At 35.9% G+C, this 21,043-nt stretch overlaps 1 protein-coding gene across 3 annotated transcripts in view; it reads left to right on the top strand.

Annotated features, from left to right (window-relative positions):
* The window catches only part of trim33 (tripartite motif containing 33), a 48,339-nt gene extending 29,096 nt beyond the window's left edge, over positions 1–19,243 (top strand). Inside the window, exons 11-20 of one of the 3 annotated variants that reach the window (NM_001002871.2) lie at positions 718–927; positions 3,286–3,412; positions 4,394–4,457; positions 5,993–6,116; positions 8,162–8,529; positions 9,313–9,436; positions 10,882–10,956; positions 13,662–13,814; positions 18,273–18,323; positions 18,520–19,243. In NM_001002871.2, coding sequence (NP_001002871.2) covers positions 718–927; positions 3,286–3,412; positions 4,394–4,457; positions 5,993–6,116; positions 8,162–8,529; positions 9,313–9,436; positions 10,882–10,956; positions 13,662–13,814; positions 18,273–18,323; positions 18,520–18,738 — 1,515 coding nt within the window. In that variant the 3' untranslated portion in view covers positions 18,739–19,243. Of the gene's footprint in view, positions 1–717; positions 928–3,285; positions 3,413–4,393; positions 4,458–5,992; positions 6,117–8,161; positions 8,530–9,312; positions 9,437–10,881; positions 10,957–13,661; positions 14,484–14,754; positions 15,058–18,272; positions 18,324–18,519 lie in introns of those variants that run through there. The other 2 variants (XR_012383566.1, XM_005166728.6) reach the window with 2 other exon arrangements.
* The last annotated feature ends 1,800 nt before the right edge of the window (positions 19,244–21,043 follow it).

The raw sequence follows: 21,043 nt of genomic DNA, 5'->3' as shown, positions 1-21,043 counted from the left end.
CTGAGGTATCTCTTTAAAAACTGAAAGATTACTGCTGACGATACTAACTTTGCCTCTGAAGAAACATAAACAAAGAACACTGATCGCACACTTACCAAATCTGTGGAATTTAAAAAAAGATGAGTGATTAATCCAGATTTCACCATTTCCAGATTCGAAAAAGCTCTCAGGTAAAAAACAAAACCTATTACAACATATTACAAACATATTTTTGTTGCGTGTAGCAGACCACTATAATCTACACACATGGGTCCACATGTTTCGCTCTCATAGTGGACAATTGAAAACAAAATCTTTGTTGCAGCTCATTTTTAAACACAACACTGACGACCCATGTTTCCAAACAATTCCTCTTCTTCTACTTGTTTTAATTACGGTTATAATAATATGTTAAACTAACTAACTGCATATTAATGATCTCTGTCTATTTTGAGCACTTCTTTTTTTTACCAGTTATAAATCGCTTTGCATAAAAGCGCCTGCTAAATGAATAAATATAAACGTGAAGGTTTTAATAAGACATCAAATGATTCTTGCTCCTAAACATGCCTTTTTGTCTTTGAAACACACACACACACACACACACACACACACACACACACACACACACACACACACACACACACACACACACAAAAACACAAAAACACAAATGTACCAGCTGTATGAAAAATGTTTTGCCGTTTTCCAACACCTGTCCCTCTTTTTCCCCCTCAGCACTCTAATCCTGGGCATGCGGGTCCATTCCCTGTGGCGTCGCTACACAACATTAGTGCTGCCAACCCCACCAGTCCCACCAGTGCCAGTATGGCCAATGCCCATATGCACCGCGGCCCCTCCAGTCCTGTTATCACCCCTATAGAGCTCATACCGTCAGTCACCAACCCTGAGAACCTGCCCTGCCTACCCGACATCCCTCCTATTCAGGTAAACAATACATTGTGCATTTGAAGTGTGCTTCACAAAGTTGATTGGGCTTGATGAACCACCTGTAGAAACACTCTTTGCTCTATAATAACACTTCTGAATTCAGCACTTAATTCTCTGAGCACACCTTTATTATAGTCATTTGTATGTTTGGGGGGGGTTTGAATAGTTTTTGTTGTGTTGTAAAATACGTAAAAAGTATTATTTGTATTTTTGATGTTGTACGGAGGGCAAATTGAACAATATTCAAATGCAATTTAAGCTGGTTTAGTTCTGTTTGATTTATTTTGTCTTTGGCTCTAAAAAGGGTTACTAGGGTTATTATACTACTATTATATGCCATGTAGCACTGACTTTATAGACATATATATTTTTTTATTTTTACTTCTAAATTTATAAGTTTGCACCCCAACTGAGTCGGACCATTGCACAGTTCCTCCTTGTGTGTATTGCCTTTTTTTGTTGAATCGCGGAATGCCTTCTCAATTGTAAGACAAAAGCATCTGCTAAATGACTCAATGTGACTTTACTATTGCATTTTATCAATTAAAAGGCATAGTTCACCCAAAAATGAAAATAACTGCATAATTTACTCTTCCTTATGTGGTTTTAATCATGTTTGAGTTCATTTGAACACATTCTGTTGAACACAAAAGAAGATATTTTGAAGAATGGTGGTAGCAGGCACCAATTGACTCCTATTGTAAGAAAAAAAGATTATGAAAGCCAATAGTTGGCAGTAATTAGATTTCTTTAAAGGGCCATGAAACCCCCCTGTCTCAGCAGGGTGCTTTCACACCTCTAGTTTGAAAAATATCTGGAAAGTGGGTGAGTCTAGCTTTGTTTAGGTGTGAGTGTCGAGTGGCGAAAGAGGAAAAGGTTTGCATGAAAAGGGGAGTTTGTGTATGTGCACACGCTGATTTGCACACCGGCAACGCTAATACAGAAACAGGGGCGATAGACAGTGATTCGTAGAGCAGCATTTACAGCTGATCTGAGAGCTGTGTGAAAGTGGAGGATTTTCAGTCCATAATATTGTAGTGATATCACTGTTAACTTAGTAACTAAATCATTTTGACTAAGGTGTGTCTTTAAAAACTGAAAGTACTGCTGACGATTCTAACTAACTTTGCCATCTGAATAAACATAAACAAAGAACATTGATCACACTCACTTACTAAATATGTAAAGACAGGACAGTCAACACCAACTGGAACTGCATCTTTTTTAAAAGAAAATCCGCATTTTACCATTTCTAGATGCAAAAAGCACTTGGGTAAAAAAATGTTCCTTACAAACATATTTTTGTTGCATGTTAGCAGACCATTGTAATCCACACATGTGGGTCCTCATGCGAGCTCTGCCCCATTACGGGGAAATGGAAACAAAACCTTCATTGAGGCCCATTTATAAACATAACACTGATGACACGTCTCCAAACAATTTCTCTTCTTCTACTTGTTTGATTTATGTTTAGCAACACAACTTGGCGTCTCTCTAAACTCTGTAACAGGGAAAAACAGTCTTCGAAGCTGGATCATGCATGTTAATGAAGTTGCTAAAAACTCTATGAAGTCACTTTGTATCGGCCGGTACAGATAGCCAGTCTTCATGCTGGAATTTGCACAATGATCTCATGGCTGTGATGAATGAATTAGCTCTAAACAACGCAAAAATGACCAATTTTCCCTTTTTACCTAAATATATGTGTCCTAATAGTGTAATAATTAGCAACATGGGACACATATTTGACTGACAGCATCTCAAAAAATGTGCTTTGTTGTTTCGTAACAACTTTAAAATATATTCTTTTGTGTTCAACAGAAGAAAGAAACTCAAATTTTGAACAAGTGAAGGATGAGTAAATGATGAGGTAAAGTTCACTTTTTAGGTGAACTATCGCTTTAAGTTAGCAGTTATATACCTGGCCCGGTTAGTCATAGATTGCAAGTTCAGATCTGTGAAAGTGTGATCATGAGGGTACATATCTAATAAATGGGTGGAAATGCAATAAAGATTCTAAATGTAATAACTTGTGGGTCTAAATCTAATAAAGCAATTAAATGTAATAACTTTTAAAGCCCAAATGCAATAAACCCCTAAACATAATTACGTTTAAGGCACCTAAGGCAACAGAACAAAGACAATCCCTGTACTTGGATCTGTTAATAATGGTCTTCATATAGCAGATGCTTCCTTTACCAAAGCTAAATTAAACAAAGCTCAAACTGACTTTATTTATGAAAAGATACATTCAGGTTGGAGGAGAAAACAAAATATGACTAAATAAAAAAGAAATAAAATGAAGAGACTTTTTATTTATTTATTAATTAATTTATTTATTTATTTTATCTCCAGCTTGAAGATGCCGGCTCTAGCACACTGGATAATATCCTAAGTCGGTATATTTCTGCTAATGCATATCCTACTGTCGGACCCACAAACCCATCGCCAGGACCTTCCACACATTCTCCGGGATCGTCAGGTACTTCAGAACAAAATGTGGAAATTTCTGCAGCAAATCATTGACATGAATTGTTTTGCATTTGAATGTCTGTATAGGTTAGCTTGCATTTACATAATGTCATGAAATATTCATGCAGATGCGTGTTTTTGTATGTATGATATGCTTATATATACCATACTACCCTGCCCTCTTGTACTATATGGCTAAAACTCCCATTCAACCAACCATATGCACCAAAACCCAAGGGCTAAGGCTGTGTCAGCTCTGCTGGCGCCATTAATTCCTGCTCAGCGCTCCAGGTTCCTTATGGCATAATCTGCTGTCCAACCATATGCACAAACCCTGAGGCTAAGACTGCATTCTGCTGCCCTCGTGAATTTGTGCTCCGTCCCAAATGGTGTGCTACCAAACTGCCTCCAAAGCTCGCTAGCACATTCATGCAGTTCACTATTATTGCTTTGTTTTGATCAATGATTATTTGAAATGATCTTAATTGTTGTGCACTGCTGTTGTTATTGTTAACTAAAACTATTTTAGGTGGAAATTAAATAAATAGAAATATAATTAATACATGAGAAACTTCAAAATGTAAATTCACTTTCTAAAATTGTGTGTTTTGTGAGCTTTGAATTGCTATCCAAAACTGAATGGTCATTAAGATTAGCAAAATATTTGACTCAACAAGTCCCTTAAGATTGTTAAATGCGATTTCTTATGAGACCTAATTGACATTGAGAATTGAGTATATATGTCAGGATTATTCATTGGCGTATTTTGAGCCAACCATCTTGATGTTTTAGAAAATTGTACTACATTTTTTAGGCTTTTTGAAGTTAACAGAATTATTACATTTATTGAATTGCATTACTAAAAGTTAAATAAACCTTTTTTATATCATTTAAGTTGTGCTTTGAGCCAATCTAGAACAATGCCTGCTCACTTGTGAATTTTCTGTAGATTTGATGTTTTTTAACAGACTCTCTGTCGCTTTTTCTTCAGGTTTATCTAATTCTCACACTCCAGCTCGTCCATCCAGCACGTCAAGTACAGGCAGTCGGGGCAGGTCAGTGTTCACTACAGTCTTTTAATGTTTTAGGGTGTTTTCACAGCTAGACTTTTGTTTCGGAACCTGCTTTGTTTCCCCAGTTAGCGTGGTTTGTTTGGCATACGTGTATGCAGCAATCGGGCTCTGATACTGAGATCGCCTGAATGAGGTGGTCTCGGCTTGATTGAAACAAACTTGGGAGCTGATTGATTGTAGTGAGAAAGAAGTATGATTGAACCAGGCTATATCACAGTGGATTATGGACATGTAATAGGCATATATGGCTACTTGAAGAGAGAATTAGAAGTAGAGCGGGATGTCATTCCTACCGGTAAACGTGCATTTCATGCCTAATACGAAAGTGAAAGCATGCTGATCTATTAATGAGAGCTGTTTATCTGTTAGGAAAATTGACCGAACAGCAGTCTTGGTTTATCTGTTGTTTATCTCTAATGTATAAGCCAACTGCTATGTATATGAAAGTCTTACCTCTGATGTGGGTGTCATCATTCAAAATTAAATCGCAGATGTTTGCTTATATTGTCCTATTGCTCATCGTCTTAAATTAAAATAAGGACGCATGACAGCTGAGCGGGACTCTGCAAAATAAACCATGAAGCTCTGACCAATATGACTTGTTTTAGCTGTTTTGGTCCGTTTAGAAACTTTGCCGTGTGAAAGCAAACCCTAAACTAGACATACTAGTTTAAACTTTTTGAATTGTGTTACTCATAAGTTCATGATCCTTTACTTTTTAAAAAAAAAATCTTCATATACTGGGATGAATTTTAGCAGAGACTGTATTTTGAATTTAAAAAATCAAGCAATTGCGTAAAACATATGCTGGATAAGTTGGCGGTTCATTCCGCTGTGACGACCCCAGATTAATAAAGGGACTAAGCCGAAAAAAAAATGAATGAATAAATGAAGTACATAAATTAAAAAAAAAAAATTTGTATTTGTTTTATAATATATTCAGCACATATGAGTACACAAACAAAAATCTCTTATTTAAATAAATATTTTCTATAGGAAGCTTTACAATATTATATTTGTGCATATACATGAGTTTAGTCAGTACTGAAGCCCATTCTGGAGCTTATTTAAAAAAAAAAAAAAACTTACTATAATGGTTAAAAAAAATTAGTAGGACAAATGTATATGTTGTAGAAAAATATTAAATAACATTTTCTAAAATAGCAAAAATCAAGAGAAACAAAAATATATACAATTTTGTTAATGTTGTAGTTTTTTGTTCAATATTTTGCATGAATTTAAATGTAATATCTTTCCATTTCTAAATATATTTGGTGACTTAAATATTAATAAATAATAAAATATTAAAATATTAATTAATAAATCTGTTTTCTTTAAATGCACCAAAATACATTGCCTATATTCACTGACAAATGGATAAATATTTATTTTCAAAATGGGGTGTACTCAGTTATGCTGAGCACTGTATATATGAATGCATCCAAATGGTCTCCAAATGTTCAGACATTGCATACAAAGTGATAATGTGTTATTTATGTTTGTGTGTGTGTGTTTAGTTCTGGAACCACAGTGGACCAGGTGAAGGTCAAACAGGAGCCAGGAGTTGAGGAAGAATGTAGCTATACTGGAGCAAACGTCAAAACTGAACGAACTAAAGATGGCAGACGGAGCGCTTGTATGGTAATCACCTTTAGCTTACAGTTTTCGTAGAACGTAGTCCCACATATTTCTAGTTTTCCTTTAACTTCTTACAAACTGAAAAGATTTGTGAATTTCTTTGAAGACCTAAACCATATTATGACCCGTTTCCACTGAGTGGTACAGTACAGTTCTGTTCAGTATGCTTTTATGGCCGTTTCCAGTAAAAAGGTGCCTAAAAGCGAATGGTACCGTACCACTTTTTGGGTACCCTTTGCAAAGAGTACCTATCAAAACAAAAGGGTTTCAAAAGGCAGAGCTAGATGCGCAACTAGACACTATTGATTTACAGAAATACGTCACTAATGCGTGCAACAAGAATATATACATATAAAAACAAGCCATGGTAGACCCAAGCTCAAACAAACCTTGTCGTCATCTTGACGAGCAGCCACAAAGCCAAGAAGAACAAAATCTGCCATGTCATGTTTTTGTTTCACGGGACCGTCTAAATGTGCAAACGGTTTCACTCTCTTCAGAGAGCTCGCGTGCACTCATCGCGCGTCTATTTGGCATTTGATCAAGATTTGATGAGAAACTGAAGTATGAGGTGACGTGAAAAAAAACATTGAGCCATTTAGTCAAAAGTGACAAACTAAAAGCTTTACATGTTTATATCAGTTTTATATTTTCTAAATGTGAATTTTGTCACTGTTTTGGGCACACTTGGTAGTAGATATCCTAAAAATTAACAGTACTTTTATTTATTTAAGTGCTCATGTATAAATTATTACTTAGATATTTGAGTGCTCTAAGCTCTTAAATAAGCGCTTGAGTTTCCAGAAAGCGCTATATAAAATGTAGGGACTTAAGTTGATTCTCGAGTTGACATTGACTAGTTGTTGGTGACGTCATCATTAAAAAACACCATGCAAATATTTTGCAACATGCCATTATTTGTGATTTATTTGCATGAAATATATACACATGCTGTTTGACAGCTCATGCTGTTTGACATACTGCAAAAACAATGCCACAATAACGATGACTAATTTTAATGCAAACAAATGCACTGTCACCACTTTCATTTAGTAAATAATGCGACATTAACACGGGCTAATTTTACTGCTAAATAAAAGCAGTCAACACATTGATTGCTGCAGGTTCTAGTAAAAATAACAGATTTTATTGCAGAAGTAATGCAAACATCGTCAGCACACTTCATGTGAAGTTATTTCATAACATACATAAAGACATAGGCTATATGCTTAATTACACTGTGAGAGACTTGCACAGATGCATATTTTACTGCTATGATGGTGCGCGCTAGAAAGCTGCTCAAAATCCTGCTCAAGTCGTGCAATTTTCAGGGTTACTGGCTCATCTTGGTTATCAGACGTCTCTTCTGCACATTTTCATTGCGTTCACCTGGGATGATAGTTACACATTTTATGAAGTTTGTCACACTTCTGGTGGCTGCGGACTTCACAGTTTCTGTGCGCTTCACGGTTCATCCACAAAACATGTCAGCATCTGCACTTCCCAGAGGACAACAGCCAATCACATTACTTTTTCACGTTACTTAAACATGATTGGCTAGGATTTGCTCGAGTATTTGCATGGAGCGACATAACTAGCATCTGTTTGAAGTTTACTCAAAGCTCACGTGAATCTTTCATGCTCCAATAAGAAAAATAACATTAAAAAGGAACTTAAATAATTTGAGGGCACTTTCAGTTAGTGAACCACCTTCTTGTGCATTAGCAGAGCATGAAAGTCGACCAGTTGACCTGTCTGTGCAACCCCTACTTCACAGACTCGTACTGCGACACATTCATCATCAATATGAGGACATATTATCAGGAGGACTCCTTTAGAACAATTAAAAGAAATGGAAACTGATTAAAAATCTAGGATGTTTTCCCCTATATTTACTAGAAATGTGTACAAATGTGTTTTCAAATTGCTTCCCGTAGAAAAAAAAAAAAATCCTTTACATTTTTTATTTTGGCCCTCAGGCTCCCTAGAGGTTAGACCTGTTCTCTCTTCACAATGTCTTTCCTTTGTTGTTCTTCCTCCTCACACAGATGAGCAGTCCAGAAGGAAGTTTAACTCCCCCTCTCCCCATCCTTGGCTCCGTGTCCACCGGCTCAGTCCAGGACATTTTAAGGACACTTGGTGAAAACGTTAAATCTGAACCACAGAGCGATAACCTTTCCTCCTGCACGAACCCGAACTCCAGAGCAACTCTAACCAATGGGACCAGCGGGTCGAATGGAGGCCAGCGAGGCGGCACTACTAATGCTAACAGTCAGACCACTGCGGGAAAGGAAGACGACCCGAATGAAGACTGGTGTGCTGTTTGTCAGAACGGAGGAGAACTGCTGTGCTGCGATCACTGTCCCAAAGTCTTCCACATAACCTGTCATATCCCAACACTCAAATCCTCTCCCAGGTAAAGGATGCGGCTTTATTCATACATATGGTGCAGCACAGTCAATATTATTGTATCTGAATGTTTTAAGCAGACACTTAAAGGTGCTGTATGAACGCTTTTGACTCTTTTAAAGCATAAAAATACCATGATATGTTTGCAGATATTTAAGAAACGTGCCATATGAACATCCGCATTGTTTTTCAGACAAACAAGAAGTCAGATATTCTGCTTTGAAAATGTGCTTTACGAGCTGGAATGTCTGTCTTTTTGGTTTTGATGTCTTAAACCTGCCCAATGCCAGTTTAGCCAATTATGTTTCAGCTCCCTGGGTTGCCTTTGTGGACAACAGCTTATTTTATTCATTTAGTTAGGAAAGCTCCTTGCATCCCTGACCAAACCATTTTAGATATGCGCACAAAAATAGGCTGATGGAAACGTAGCTACCTAGCTTTAACCTGTGGTGTATTAATAATATGGTATGGAGCTTGGAAAAACATAATTTTTACTCAACTCAGGAAAACAAAAAGAGTAAGAAGAATAAAATTACTCTACATGCAATAGAAGCGCTACAACCAAGGAAGAAAGCACTGAATTTACCTGGGGCTAATTTGTTTATTCAGTCTTGACCAAGGTCATTTAAATAATTTAATCATAGAGGTTCAGTGGCGTAAGATTCTGCTTAATGCTTAATGTCATTAGGGGTACAAAATGTTCCTGTTTAATTCAATTCAATTATTTTTAAGACCAAATATTAAGATATGGAATTCTGAATTTTAATTTCTGTTTGTTGGTTAATTGCAGTGGGGATTGGATGTGCACGTTCTGCAGAAATCTCGCAAATCCAGAGATCGAGTACAACTGTGATGACGATCCACCCAGAAACAAAGAAAAAAATGAGATGGCAATGAGTCCAGAAGAACAAAGGGTGAGTCACGCTGACAAACAAACACCATAATACACAGAGAATGAGTGAACAAAGGTGAACACTTTTTACTCGAACCACAGTCTGTAGATAAGCCTGTTCACACCAACGATTATTTTACTAACAATGGGTTTTCCACTGTACAAGATGAGGACATGAGAATCGAAACATGTAGCAGAATGAAAGATCTTGAAGATTGCTTGTAGTTTGCTTTCATCCAAGGGATAATTCGCCCCAAAAATGAAAAGGTTCCCATCGTTTACTCGCACTCAAGTGGTCAATAATGGATTTATTTTTTCTGTTGAACACAAAACAAGATATTCTGAAGAATTTTGGGGGGAAATGGTCATTGACATCCATGGTAGGAACAAAAACATACAATAGAAGTCAATGGATGAAAAGCAATTTCAACATTTTTTTATGTATCTTCCTTTTTGTTCAACAGAAAAAATAATTGGATGTTGAGTAAATGGCAGAATTTTCATTTTTGGGTGAACTGTCCCTTTAAGGTTTCAAAATAAGATCAGTACTGTATTTGTTTGACATTTTGATTTTGTAATCAGATTCAGAGAAATCTGTATTGGCTATAATTTCCATATAGCTGCATCTCTAATTCTTAAATAAACAAAAGTTAACAATATAAACAAAGTAAACAAAAGTTAAACAAACTTAAACAAATTAAGTTAAACAAAACAAATACTAAAGTAAACAAAATAACAATAAAATAATACAAATAAACCATTATAAAAATAAAATATAACAACATATAATAACAAAATACAATAAAAAATAAACCAAATAAAACAATAAAAGTAAATAAAATAGCAGTAAAATAATACAAATAAACAAAATTACTAAATAAAATGCTAAAAATTAACTATAATACAAATAAAATATAATAAAAAATAATAACAAAATAAAGTAAATAAGTTAAAATGATAACAAAATATAATAACAAAATAAACAAAATAAGTTAAAATGATAACTAAATAAAATGACAGAATAAACAAAATGAAATAATAAAAACAAACAAAATAAAAAATAATATAAAATAAATCATAATAAAAGTTAAACAAAACAACAAAATTGAATAATAAAAAACATAAAAAAAATTAAATATAATAACACAATAACATGAAAAAATAAAATAGTAAAAATAAACAAAACAATAAAATAACACAAATAAACAAAATTACAAAATAAAATAAAAAATAAATTGACAAAATAAAAATAAAATGACAAAACTAAATAAAATTATTAAAAATAAATAGACAAAATAATAATAATATATATTAAAATAATAATAAAATATAATGCATTATTGAAAAAATAAATAATAAAATGCAGTATTGTTAAATTGAAAGTTCCAGCAATCACATAACAGTATATTTTCAGTGTTGGCAGATGATTGATCTATTTTATTTTCTCCCTCTCTCTCTGTTTTGCAGCGATGTGAGCGTCTGCTGCTGCATGTTTTCTGTCATGAGCTCAGCACAGAGTTTCAAGAGCCCGTTCCTACCTCGGTGAGTTTCCATCCAGCCCACAAGATCCTCATTTCCCATAAACATCAGTTGTTTCTTATCAAGTGTTCTTTAAGCGCAATACTCAGATGCGTAATTGCACCATTGCTCAGTACGAGCTGGGATTCTTAATTGCTGCCTCTCTGCTAGTAGTGTCATTAACATCATTGCAATAAAGCTTAAAAAACAGCAGCATCACTTGCGTGCACTTCAGTCGTCTGTTTTCAAACATGTATTGAGCCTCTGGGCCATTTCATGCTGTTAAATGTCATGGTTGCAATACAGTCCTAGTGTAATTACATTATTGAGTGTAGTAGTGCTGCAGACTGATGAGTAATCATTTGTGTCTTATATACCCGCCTCACTTTGCTCTTGAAAAGCTACTCCTAAATGCATTCACTTTAATGTTATGTTGATGAACAGGTTTCAGTCGTTCCTTATTTATAAAAGACAGCTTCTCAGTAGAGGAGAAGATTCTAGGGAGGGAGATTCTAGAAACCTAAATAAAAGGCTGAGCTCTCATACATTTTAATTAGACTTAATTATTAATAAGACTTAATTAGAGTTAAATGGATTGAATTATTGATATTCAGTTTTTTGATCACCCTTCCTCTTCTTAGATCACTAATTTAATGTTATTTCTATCAAACTAGATTCAAATATTTGTATTTATTTATTAATATTGCGGGGTCTTAAAAAAGTCTGAAATTTAAAAATCGAAATGTAAGGCCTTAAAAAGTCTTAAATTCGCTGTTTTAGGTCTTAAATATTTTTGCACAGGTCTTGTTTTTGCAATGTCCATGTAACGCTTCATCTAATGCTCGTTTAAATTCTTTTTTGTTGCTGTTGCTAGGTTTTCGTGGTGTTGTAGTTCTTTATTTTCCTAGTCCAATTGTAATTTGCAGTATTACAACTACAAAATGGTCAACTTGCAATAGCCAATCAGCTTTCTAATATTAAACTCAGTATGCACGGCGAATGTAACATCAACGCTGTGTTTGCGGAAGTTCGATTTGAGTGCGCGCAACATGATTTCGGCTGGCAGAGTATGGCGTTATTTCAATGACAAATGTTGTAAGCGCAGTTTTATAAGTCGGGAGTGCATTCATGTAATACGAGAGAGCGAATCTCTTTGCACACGCCCCAGTTTCCTCTGTTTGTGGACAAAACTGCTCGCAAGCTAATGGAATTTTTTGAGATTGTGCGGCGCCGCATTTGATTTGAATTGAAAATGAAACGCTTTGAAGAGATTTAGTCTGAAACACGCACGTCTGTACCAACATCTTTATGATCCGTCCATGCGTGATCAGGGAGAACCAGATAACCAATAATTCTTGGCTAGTAATTGCAACAGCAGTGGGAGAGGAGGACAGTTTTTATAAAAGTTTGGAAAAACCTAAGGGGTTTAGTTTGTTAAAACAAAAAAGAGCCCCCCAAAAACATCTTCAATGATATTAATGATTCTCTTTATTAATGATTTCTCTGTTTCTGTTGACTGCCCCATGTCATTTAAAAGAGTATCTTAATGGTGAACGCGTCAATTATAAAAGCCTCATTTGTTTCATGAGGTGTGCAATGCTGCGCCAGGCGAAAGTATAAATCAGTATTAAGATGTTTGTTTTTTTCTGTAGTTCAATGGTGCATCTAACCCAGGGATGGGCAAACTCAGTCCTGGAGGGCCGGTGTCCTGCACAGTTTAGCTCCAACACTTATCAAACACACCTGAACATGCTTATCAGTGTCTTCAGTATCACTAGAAATCTATACGCAGGTGTGTTTGATTAGAGTTGGAGCTAAACTGTGCAGGACACCGGCCGTCCAGGACAGAGTTTGCCCACCCCTTATCTAACCTGTCTTTAGTACTGTTCAACTTAAATACATTTATTTTACCACTTATTTTGTGATATTTCATTTTCTCTCTATAGGTCTTAAACTGAATACTTAATGGTCTTAAAAGGGTCTTAAAAAGTCTTAAATTTGACATTATGTTATCTGCAGGAACCCTGTATTGGAATGTACACTTGTTTGAATGTTGCCCTATTTTTAATGTTATCAGACAATGATTTTTATCTGGAGAGATTTTATTTTCGATATTTTTATTGCTTTTTTCCAAATAGAAATCCTATCAGCAAAGAGATGGCATCAAATGTATAAAAACAAGAAACCTGTAGAACTCTTAAATCAAACTTAACACTTTTCTACCCCCTTCTATTCACCATCCCTCCCATCTCCCACCCCTCCTGGTTTTCTGAGGCCTTCAATAAGTATGCAAAGATAAATCAAGACTCAGATAAATAAATAATAAACCAACTGCAGGGCTCGAAATTGCGACCATTTTGGTCGCAAATGTGCCCGAAATTTTACCTAAATTTTACCTATGTGACCTTAAAATATATTTGGGAGCATTTGTGCGAGTGCTAAAAAATGTTGTGTGCGTTATTTTCAGTTTAGTTACCTTTAAGTTTGAGTTTTGATGACTTGAATACCTAAACTTGGTGTTTAGGTGTAACTATATTAGTTACTTTTTATAAATCATTATAATTTTTAGTGATGGTTTTAGTGCTGTTTTTAGCTCAGTACTATTTTAGCGTTGAGTAGGTATTGTAGACTTTTGTAATTGATTATTATTTTTTATATCTAATTAGTTTTGAATGTAGTTTTATAGATTTTTTTACTTTTCTTATGCTAAAGTCTTGATTTTCCTCCAGGTTCCTAATTACTATAAAATAATAAAGCATCCGATGGATTTGACCCTGGTGAAGCGGAAACTACAGAGAAAGCATCCTCTGCATTACAAGAGCCCTAAAGAGTTTGTGTCGGACGTGCGCCTTGTCTTTAGCAATTGTGCCAAATATAATGAGGTGAGTTCGGGGCATGTCTTTAACCTGAGGGGTGTGATGGGATGTTGCATGCGTGAAATGAGTCTGAAGTACACTAAAGCAACACAGCATGAACATGTGATGGATTGCATGTGTTCACTGTCTCTTGATCACTAATACTAACTGTGGTTTTAGTCAAGCTGAGCTTTGATGTTGAGCAAGGATGTTGAGCAAGTTTTTGTCGAAGGACTAACACACTTTGTGATGTTTATTTTTAATGTTGCAGTTTTTTTAATGTTTGAGACATTTGATTACTGTTTGGTATTTTTATTTAAATAATAAAAAATCAGAAGTGACAGTCAAATGCATGATATGAATGTCAGTTTTGTAGTCGTTCCCAGTTTCTGACATTCATTCAAGACCCCATGAAGCAAACTAAATGAGTGCAATTTTGTGTTTAAAACTAGTGCTAGAACTTTGGGTGGGTCTTTACTTTTTTAATGGCCAAAGCTTTTTGTTTGCCTGTTTTACAATAGTTACAATATAGAACAGTCTCTTTCTAAAAAGCAGAAAGTCTATTATTGAGAGTATTACCATACTGTTGTCACGATACTGGAATTTGGTACCAATCGGTACCTGAAATTTTCAAACATCCATTTGCTAACATTTGAGTGCGGTTGAGCATGTTCTGATTTGCCATTGTGCTCACATGCTCAACAGAAATGACTGTGATTGGCCATGAAGGTCATCAGTTTACCGAACTCAACGCTGTTTACTAAGTGTAACCGCAGATACACGCCACTGGAGCGTTTTAAAGCATCGCAGATCAGCTGGTCTGTCTATGAGCAGACATATGAGCGATCCGATGATAAATCGACTGATCTTCGCTGCTTTGAAATGCTCCAGTGTCCCTGTATTCGAGGTTACACTCAGTAAACAGCGGTGAGTTTGTTGAACTGATGACCTTCATGGCCAATCACAGTCATTTCTGTTGAGCTCATGAACACAATGGCCAATCAAAGTGCTCAAATGTTAGCAGAAAATGGACACTTTTAAAATTTCAGTACTGATTGGTACCAAATTCCAGTACAGTGCCAACACTACATTACCGTAATATTGATGACAAGTGTATATAATGGACTAAAAGCCACAAAGCTGTCATGTCATTTTAATATCATGGGGTCTTTAAAGTATGTATGTGTCTGTTTAGTGCCTAAAACAAAACTGCTGTATTTTCCGGAAAGTACGTAAAAATAAAACCTGAATAACAATCCTAAATAAAAGAAATAAAAAGCATAGCATGGATTTTAGTTCTCTTCACACCACAACATATTTAAATGTAACATTATTCAGAACCGAAAATAGGATTTAAGAAAATTTGTGAAACTGAAAATTGTCTTAAAAAGGCTTTTGCACTGGAGAAACGTTTTTCACAAACAAACAATAGACAGATATTCTTGCTTTATTGTGGATTTTCATTGCTGGAACTTGAATGATTTTAGCTCTAGAAACAGCATTTGAAAACAAAACTAGTTCCTCATTTTGAGCCGGCTTTAAACCCAGCACAATGGGAACTGGTAGTGATGTAATGGCTGGTTTCCACACAGTGGTATGGTTCAGTACAGTATGCAATTTAATTCCATTACTACTTTCAGAAGTACCAAAATAGTGAATCATACCGTATTCAATTTTTTCTGTCTTTTAGTAAATATATTATATAAGTTACTTGCTTTGTTTACCATTTAAGTGGATCTAATTGGAATTGCTCTGTAAACATTTAATGAAAGTTACAAAGGTAAAAAAGTTTTTAGTTATGATCCTCCCAAAAATAATTCCACATTAATCTGCTGATTTTTTTTTACTAAATTCTGTGCAAAATAGCCAAAACAGATTCTGTCTGGTCCTAGCTATCAGTCAGGGGAAAGACAACACAGGAAGTGACATCATTTTTAAATGCACAGCTAAACACAACACCATAATAATAAAATGGTTGTGCGCTGCAATGAACCATACTCAAAGCTTGTCTTTTTGAGACAAACAGCCACATGCCACAAAGTAAGAAAAGCATCTTCTGTATGTCCTCCATTGTTGTTTACATATACTCATTTAGCAGATGCTTTATCCAAAGGCGCTTACAAGCGAGGATAAAAAAAGCACTTCAAATGCTATGACAATTAGATTTTTTTTTTCCTCCGAGCATATAGAGAGGACAGAGTGTGTCCTGCAGGTGGTTTGTCAAGCCCAAAATTGCACAATGTTTTTCAAGAAGTATGACGTGCTTAACAGGAGGTGTCTGGTGCATATGGAGAGGAAAAAGTTTGTCACCTATAGGTGGTTTTTATTGAGCCGTTCACATTTTTTTTTTCTAAATGTGAGAAGTGCAAGCGACGTCACTTCCTCTCTTTACTTTTGCACTTCTTCTGCGTACCTACCACTGGCCGTACTACTTTTTTTCCCTGAGTGAGAATGAAGTCAAACCTTGTATTTTTAATAAACTATGACAGTTTGCGTTCATTGAAAAGTAAGAATGATTAATAAATCCATATGAAACAGTCCTTTTAAAAAAAGGTGACGTCACATCTTCAGTTTCTTGCTCGGTTGTGGTTTGCACTCACATTAGTTACCCGGTGCAAAACCCCCCTACAAAATGCCTTTTTTAAATATAAAATGCTCTCGTATGTCTTTGGTCATTCAGCACCAATCCCAATGTTTGAGCGTCTGGATTGGTTTTGTTTTCCTGATGTGAAATGCATTATGAAAATAACAATATAATGTTAATTACAACATATTTCACAAAATATGAAATACCTGCATTCCGGAAAATATCAAATTATTATTCTGACACTTTCAATATGCAACAATGATTTAACGTCTTTTAGAGGTCTTGTTTAAAACTGTATTTTTACCATTTTGTTGAGCGTTGTGAGCTTTACAATGTTGTTGCTTGTTTAAGTTTGCGAACAGCTACAAATTTAAATGCAGAACATAAAGTTTTTTATTTATTTTATTGTCCGTCAAAGATAAAACCCCTGAATCCATTATTAGGTTTGAATATGTGAACTAGCACGGAATATTTGAAATACACAAATAGGGTGTTTGTTGCAATAGAAAAAACTAAAGTCAATGCTTGAAGACAGGATTAAAAGCTGTAGCACATTACAGTGTCAGTGTGATATTTGAATGAGGTTACTAAAATGTTTATTTCTGTCTAAAAGGAAAACCGCTGAATGTGGACAATTTTTTTCTGTCTTCACTTAATGACAGTGGCAATCATGTCAAAGAAGCACTTTAATAACAATTTTAGATTTTTCTGTAATCTTCCCACCCAGTTTACCATTTAGTTTGCATCTGTCAGCGTAACTGTAAGGATTTTTTTATTTTATTTATTTTTGAGATGGGAAAATCCCCTTCTACACTACCTGGCAAAGTCTTGTTGCTTATCCAAGTTTAAAAACAACTAAATAATAACTTGACTTCTAGCTGATCATTTAGTATCAGATGTGGCTTATATGAACGGCAAAACTCTTTTAGATTACACTTATTTTACCAAAATAAAATATGATCATGCCTTGATTTTTAATTATTTAATTAGGACAGTAAGGTCTGGCTTTGCTCAGACAAAAGTCTTTAACAGAAATAACGTCCAGTATAGAATATAAAGTCATGCTGCAGTGAAAAAAGAATGAATATTGTGTATGACTCCCATGAGCATGAAGGACTGCGCCCATACATCTCTGCAGTGACTCAATTAATTTATTAACAAAGTCATCTGGAATGGCAAAGAAAGCGTTATTGCAGGACTCCCAGAGTTCATCAAGACTCTTCAGATTCATCTTCAATGCCTCCTCCTTCATCTTACCCCAGACATGCTCAATAATGTTCATGTCTGGTGACTAGGCTGGCCAATCCTGGAGCACCTTGACCTTCTTTACTTTCAGTAAAAGGCTGAAGTATAAGGAGCGCTATCCTGCTGAAGAATTTGCCCTCTCCTGTGGTTTGTAATGTAATGGGCAGCACAAATGTCTTGATACCTCAGGCTGTTGATGTTGCCATCCACTCTGCAGATCTCTCGCACGCCCCCATACTGAATGTAACCCCAACCATGATTTTTCCATCACCAGACTTGACTGATTTGTGTGAGAATCTTGGGTCCATGCAGGTTCCAGTAGGTCTTTGCAGTATTTGTGGTGATTGAGATGCAGTTCAACAGATAATTAATCAGAAAATTTATCTTCTGCCACTTTTCCAAATGATCAACTAGAATTTATTTGTTGCTCTTACAACTGGGATCGACGACAAGACTTTTGTCAGGTAGTGTCGTGTCTTAAAAACCGGAAGGCATTTAATTATGCGCAAAGCCCCAAATTGTGCTCCTTGGACATTTTTACGTACAGATGAGGATGCGACCTCACTGTATAGATGGTATAAAATCTTTCTTCCCCCTTTTCTTTTTGTATTTTTTTTTTCCTTTTGTTTCTGTGCTGTCGTTGCCCTTTTTAGATGTCTCGAATAATCCAGGTTTATGATGAGGAGAAACAGAGTAATGTCCAGGTAAGATGTTTCGTGCACCACACCGATGGGTTCAGCAGTGCTGGCACTCGAAAGCATCCAAAGCAGGAGTTTTTAACCCTGTCTGTGATTCTCTCCTCCTCTTCCTTCTCCTCTTCATCCGTTCTTCATCCATTCTGGGCCTGCATTTCACCTCCTGGCATTTCCACACTCTTTACCCTCTCCCTCCCTCTTCTAGGCCGATTCGGAAGTGGCAGAAGCTGGAAAAGCCGTGAGTCTGTACTTTGAGGAGCGATTGCTGGAGATTTTTCCAGAGCAGACGTTCCCGGTGGTGATGGAGAAGGAAACTCAAATCGAGGCCGAAAAGGAGGATTCGGACGACTCCGATGATGACATCATACAACCCAAACGCAAACGCTTAAAAGTGGACACAGAGATGCTGCTGCACATCAAGTGAGGAAGAAGATCATGAGGAAACGTCTGAAAGAAATAAACCGTCTTCCTCTCAAGCTCAGTCTTATTCTGGAGTAGGATAATGCTGGAACTGATGATTCGTTTGCTTGATGTTCTGCTCAGAAACGCTGTCGATTGGTTGTACATATTGCTTGAGACTTTTCAACCCTGCATTGTGGACACTGGACGAACAGTTGGGTGCGGATAAAGATGCTTGTACAGATTTAAACAGTCTCGTTTTGGTCTGATTTAGTAAATATCAAGCTTTTCTTTTCTTTGGTTTTTCTTAAACCGAGCTATTATTATTATTATTATTATATTTGTAAATCTATTGTCAATGATACTTTATAAATGATAAACTCTTCTCTCCCCTTGGTTGTATGATAAAGTTTATCATATATGGTCCACCTGATTCCTTTGCATGTGTATTTTCTTATTCCTGCAGTTGAAAGATCCCTTCGACAGGAGAAGGTTTTAACTTTATTTTCAATAAAACGGTGAGCTCTGGATATGGTGGAAAGTTTTAATCACGGACCCTTTCAGTCAAACCATGCTTATGAGTGTCTGTGCCATTTTTACAAAAGCCAGAAACGGTAGCTGCGCCCCAAATGGCACACTATACACTGTACTTATGCACTTACACACTCAACAGCATAGTATATGAATGTAGTGTCGTTCCAAATGGAACACTAAGACTGACTGAAATCCCTCACTACTCAATATGTTCTGCATTTGAATTTAAATGTACTACTCGGCCGTAAGAAAAGTACGTTCCACCAATCTCGGTCCTGAAGGGCCGGTGTCCCTGCAGGGTTTAGCTCCAACTTGCTTCAACACACTTGCCTGGATGTTTTGACTTTGATTAGCTTGCTCAGGTTTGTTTGATTAGGGTTGGAGCTAAAATCTGTTGGACACCGGGCCTCCAGGAACAAGTTTGGTGACCCCTGTTCTATATGGTGTTAATGTGAGCAGTGGAACTCGGACGTACTACATCAGCCATTTTGTCATCATCATGTGACCTACCCGCCTCAGTTGCGTCGCTTTACTCCCATTCATGAATTCTCTGCATCATGGGATAGTGTAGCGTGTATCCAATGCGCACTTCAGAATCTTACCAGAAGTAGTAGGCCATCCAGGTACCTCTCACATACTGTTTTTCCAATTCTATGAATTGGGACATACTACCCGGCTTGCAAACTGTTTGTAGTGTACTATATAGTATTGAAGTATTTGATTTCGGACGCAGCTTAGCATTTTTTGTTTACTAAGCGAAACTTTAAACCATTTCCCGGATGGCGTTTGACTGTTATCAATTTAGGAAAATAAATGACCAAACTACCTGCTATGAGTGTAACCGCATTCACCATCCGGAGGCGCTATAATCACTCTCGTAGAAAAATTTAGCTTTTACCATACAAAATAAACAATCCAACTTCAGTGCATGAAAGCTCCACTCCTTCCACTACATGAGCAAAACAGCGGCGGTTGAGTGTATGAAGTGTCCAACATCCCACACTTCTTTATAACGGTTGAATAAGTGCATCATCCGGGTTTTTAACGTGCACTTATTCAGTGTGAATGCACTACTTGCACTATTTATACTACAAAATGGCATAGAATAGTGCATAAGTATGCGTTTTAGGACCGATGAGGGTGTTTATTGTAATCCAATCACACACAAACCAAAACAGTGCCAGTGTTACATTTAGAAAAGTGGAATACTTTTAATTAATGCAATGTTTTGGTTAACCTTGAAGTATTGAATAATTGAATGTGTAAAATATGGGACATTATAAAGATACATGTTAATAGAAGTAAGTCAGAAGTCTGAACTGTTAAATAGCGAGGGTATTTTTTTAAATTATCAGATCTGGGTTTAGTTGGGATATGAATGTTTTATTTTTTTATTTATGTATAAATTTCCCAGCTGCATGCATTTTCTCCTTTTCCAAATGTGATGTCTTGGTAGGTGCTCCCTTATTTATTTATGACCCTGAATCACAATTACCAGTCTTACATGTTGCACAGGTATGTTTGGCAATAGCTATATAAGGATGAAAATAATTCAATTCTATTACATGGTAATATTTTATGGCAAAAATCAAAGGAATATTAAGTATATTAAATATAAGAATAAAGATCATGTTCAAGAAAGATTTTGTGTAAATATCCTACAGTATATTCGTCAAAACTCAATCCTGTTTAGTTCTATGCATTGCTAAAAGCTTAATTTAAACATCTTTAAAGGAAATATTCTTAAATTAAAATTCAAACCCTCAAAATTCTGATTTTCAAATAGTATCTCAGCT

The sequence above is a fragment of the Danio rerio genome, chromosome 8, assembly GCF_049306965.1.
Source record: "Danio rerio strain Tuebingen ecotype United States chromosome 8, GRCz12tu, whole genome shotgun sequence".
Taxonomy (NCBI): Eukaryota; Metazoa; Chordata; class Actinopteri; order Cypriniformes; family Danionidae; genus Danio; species Danio rerio.
This window is presented reverse-complemented; position numbering and strand designations above follow the sequence as displayed.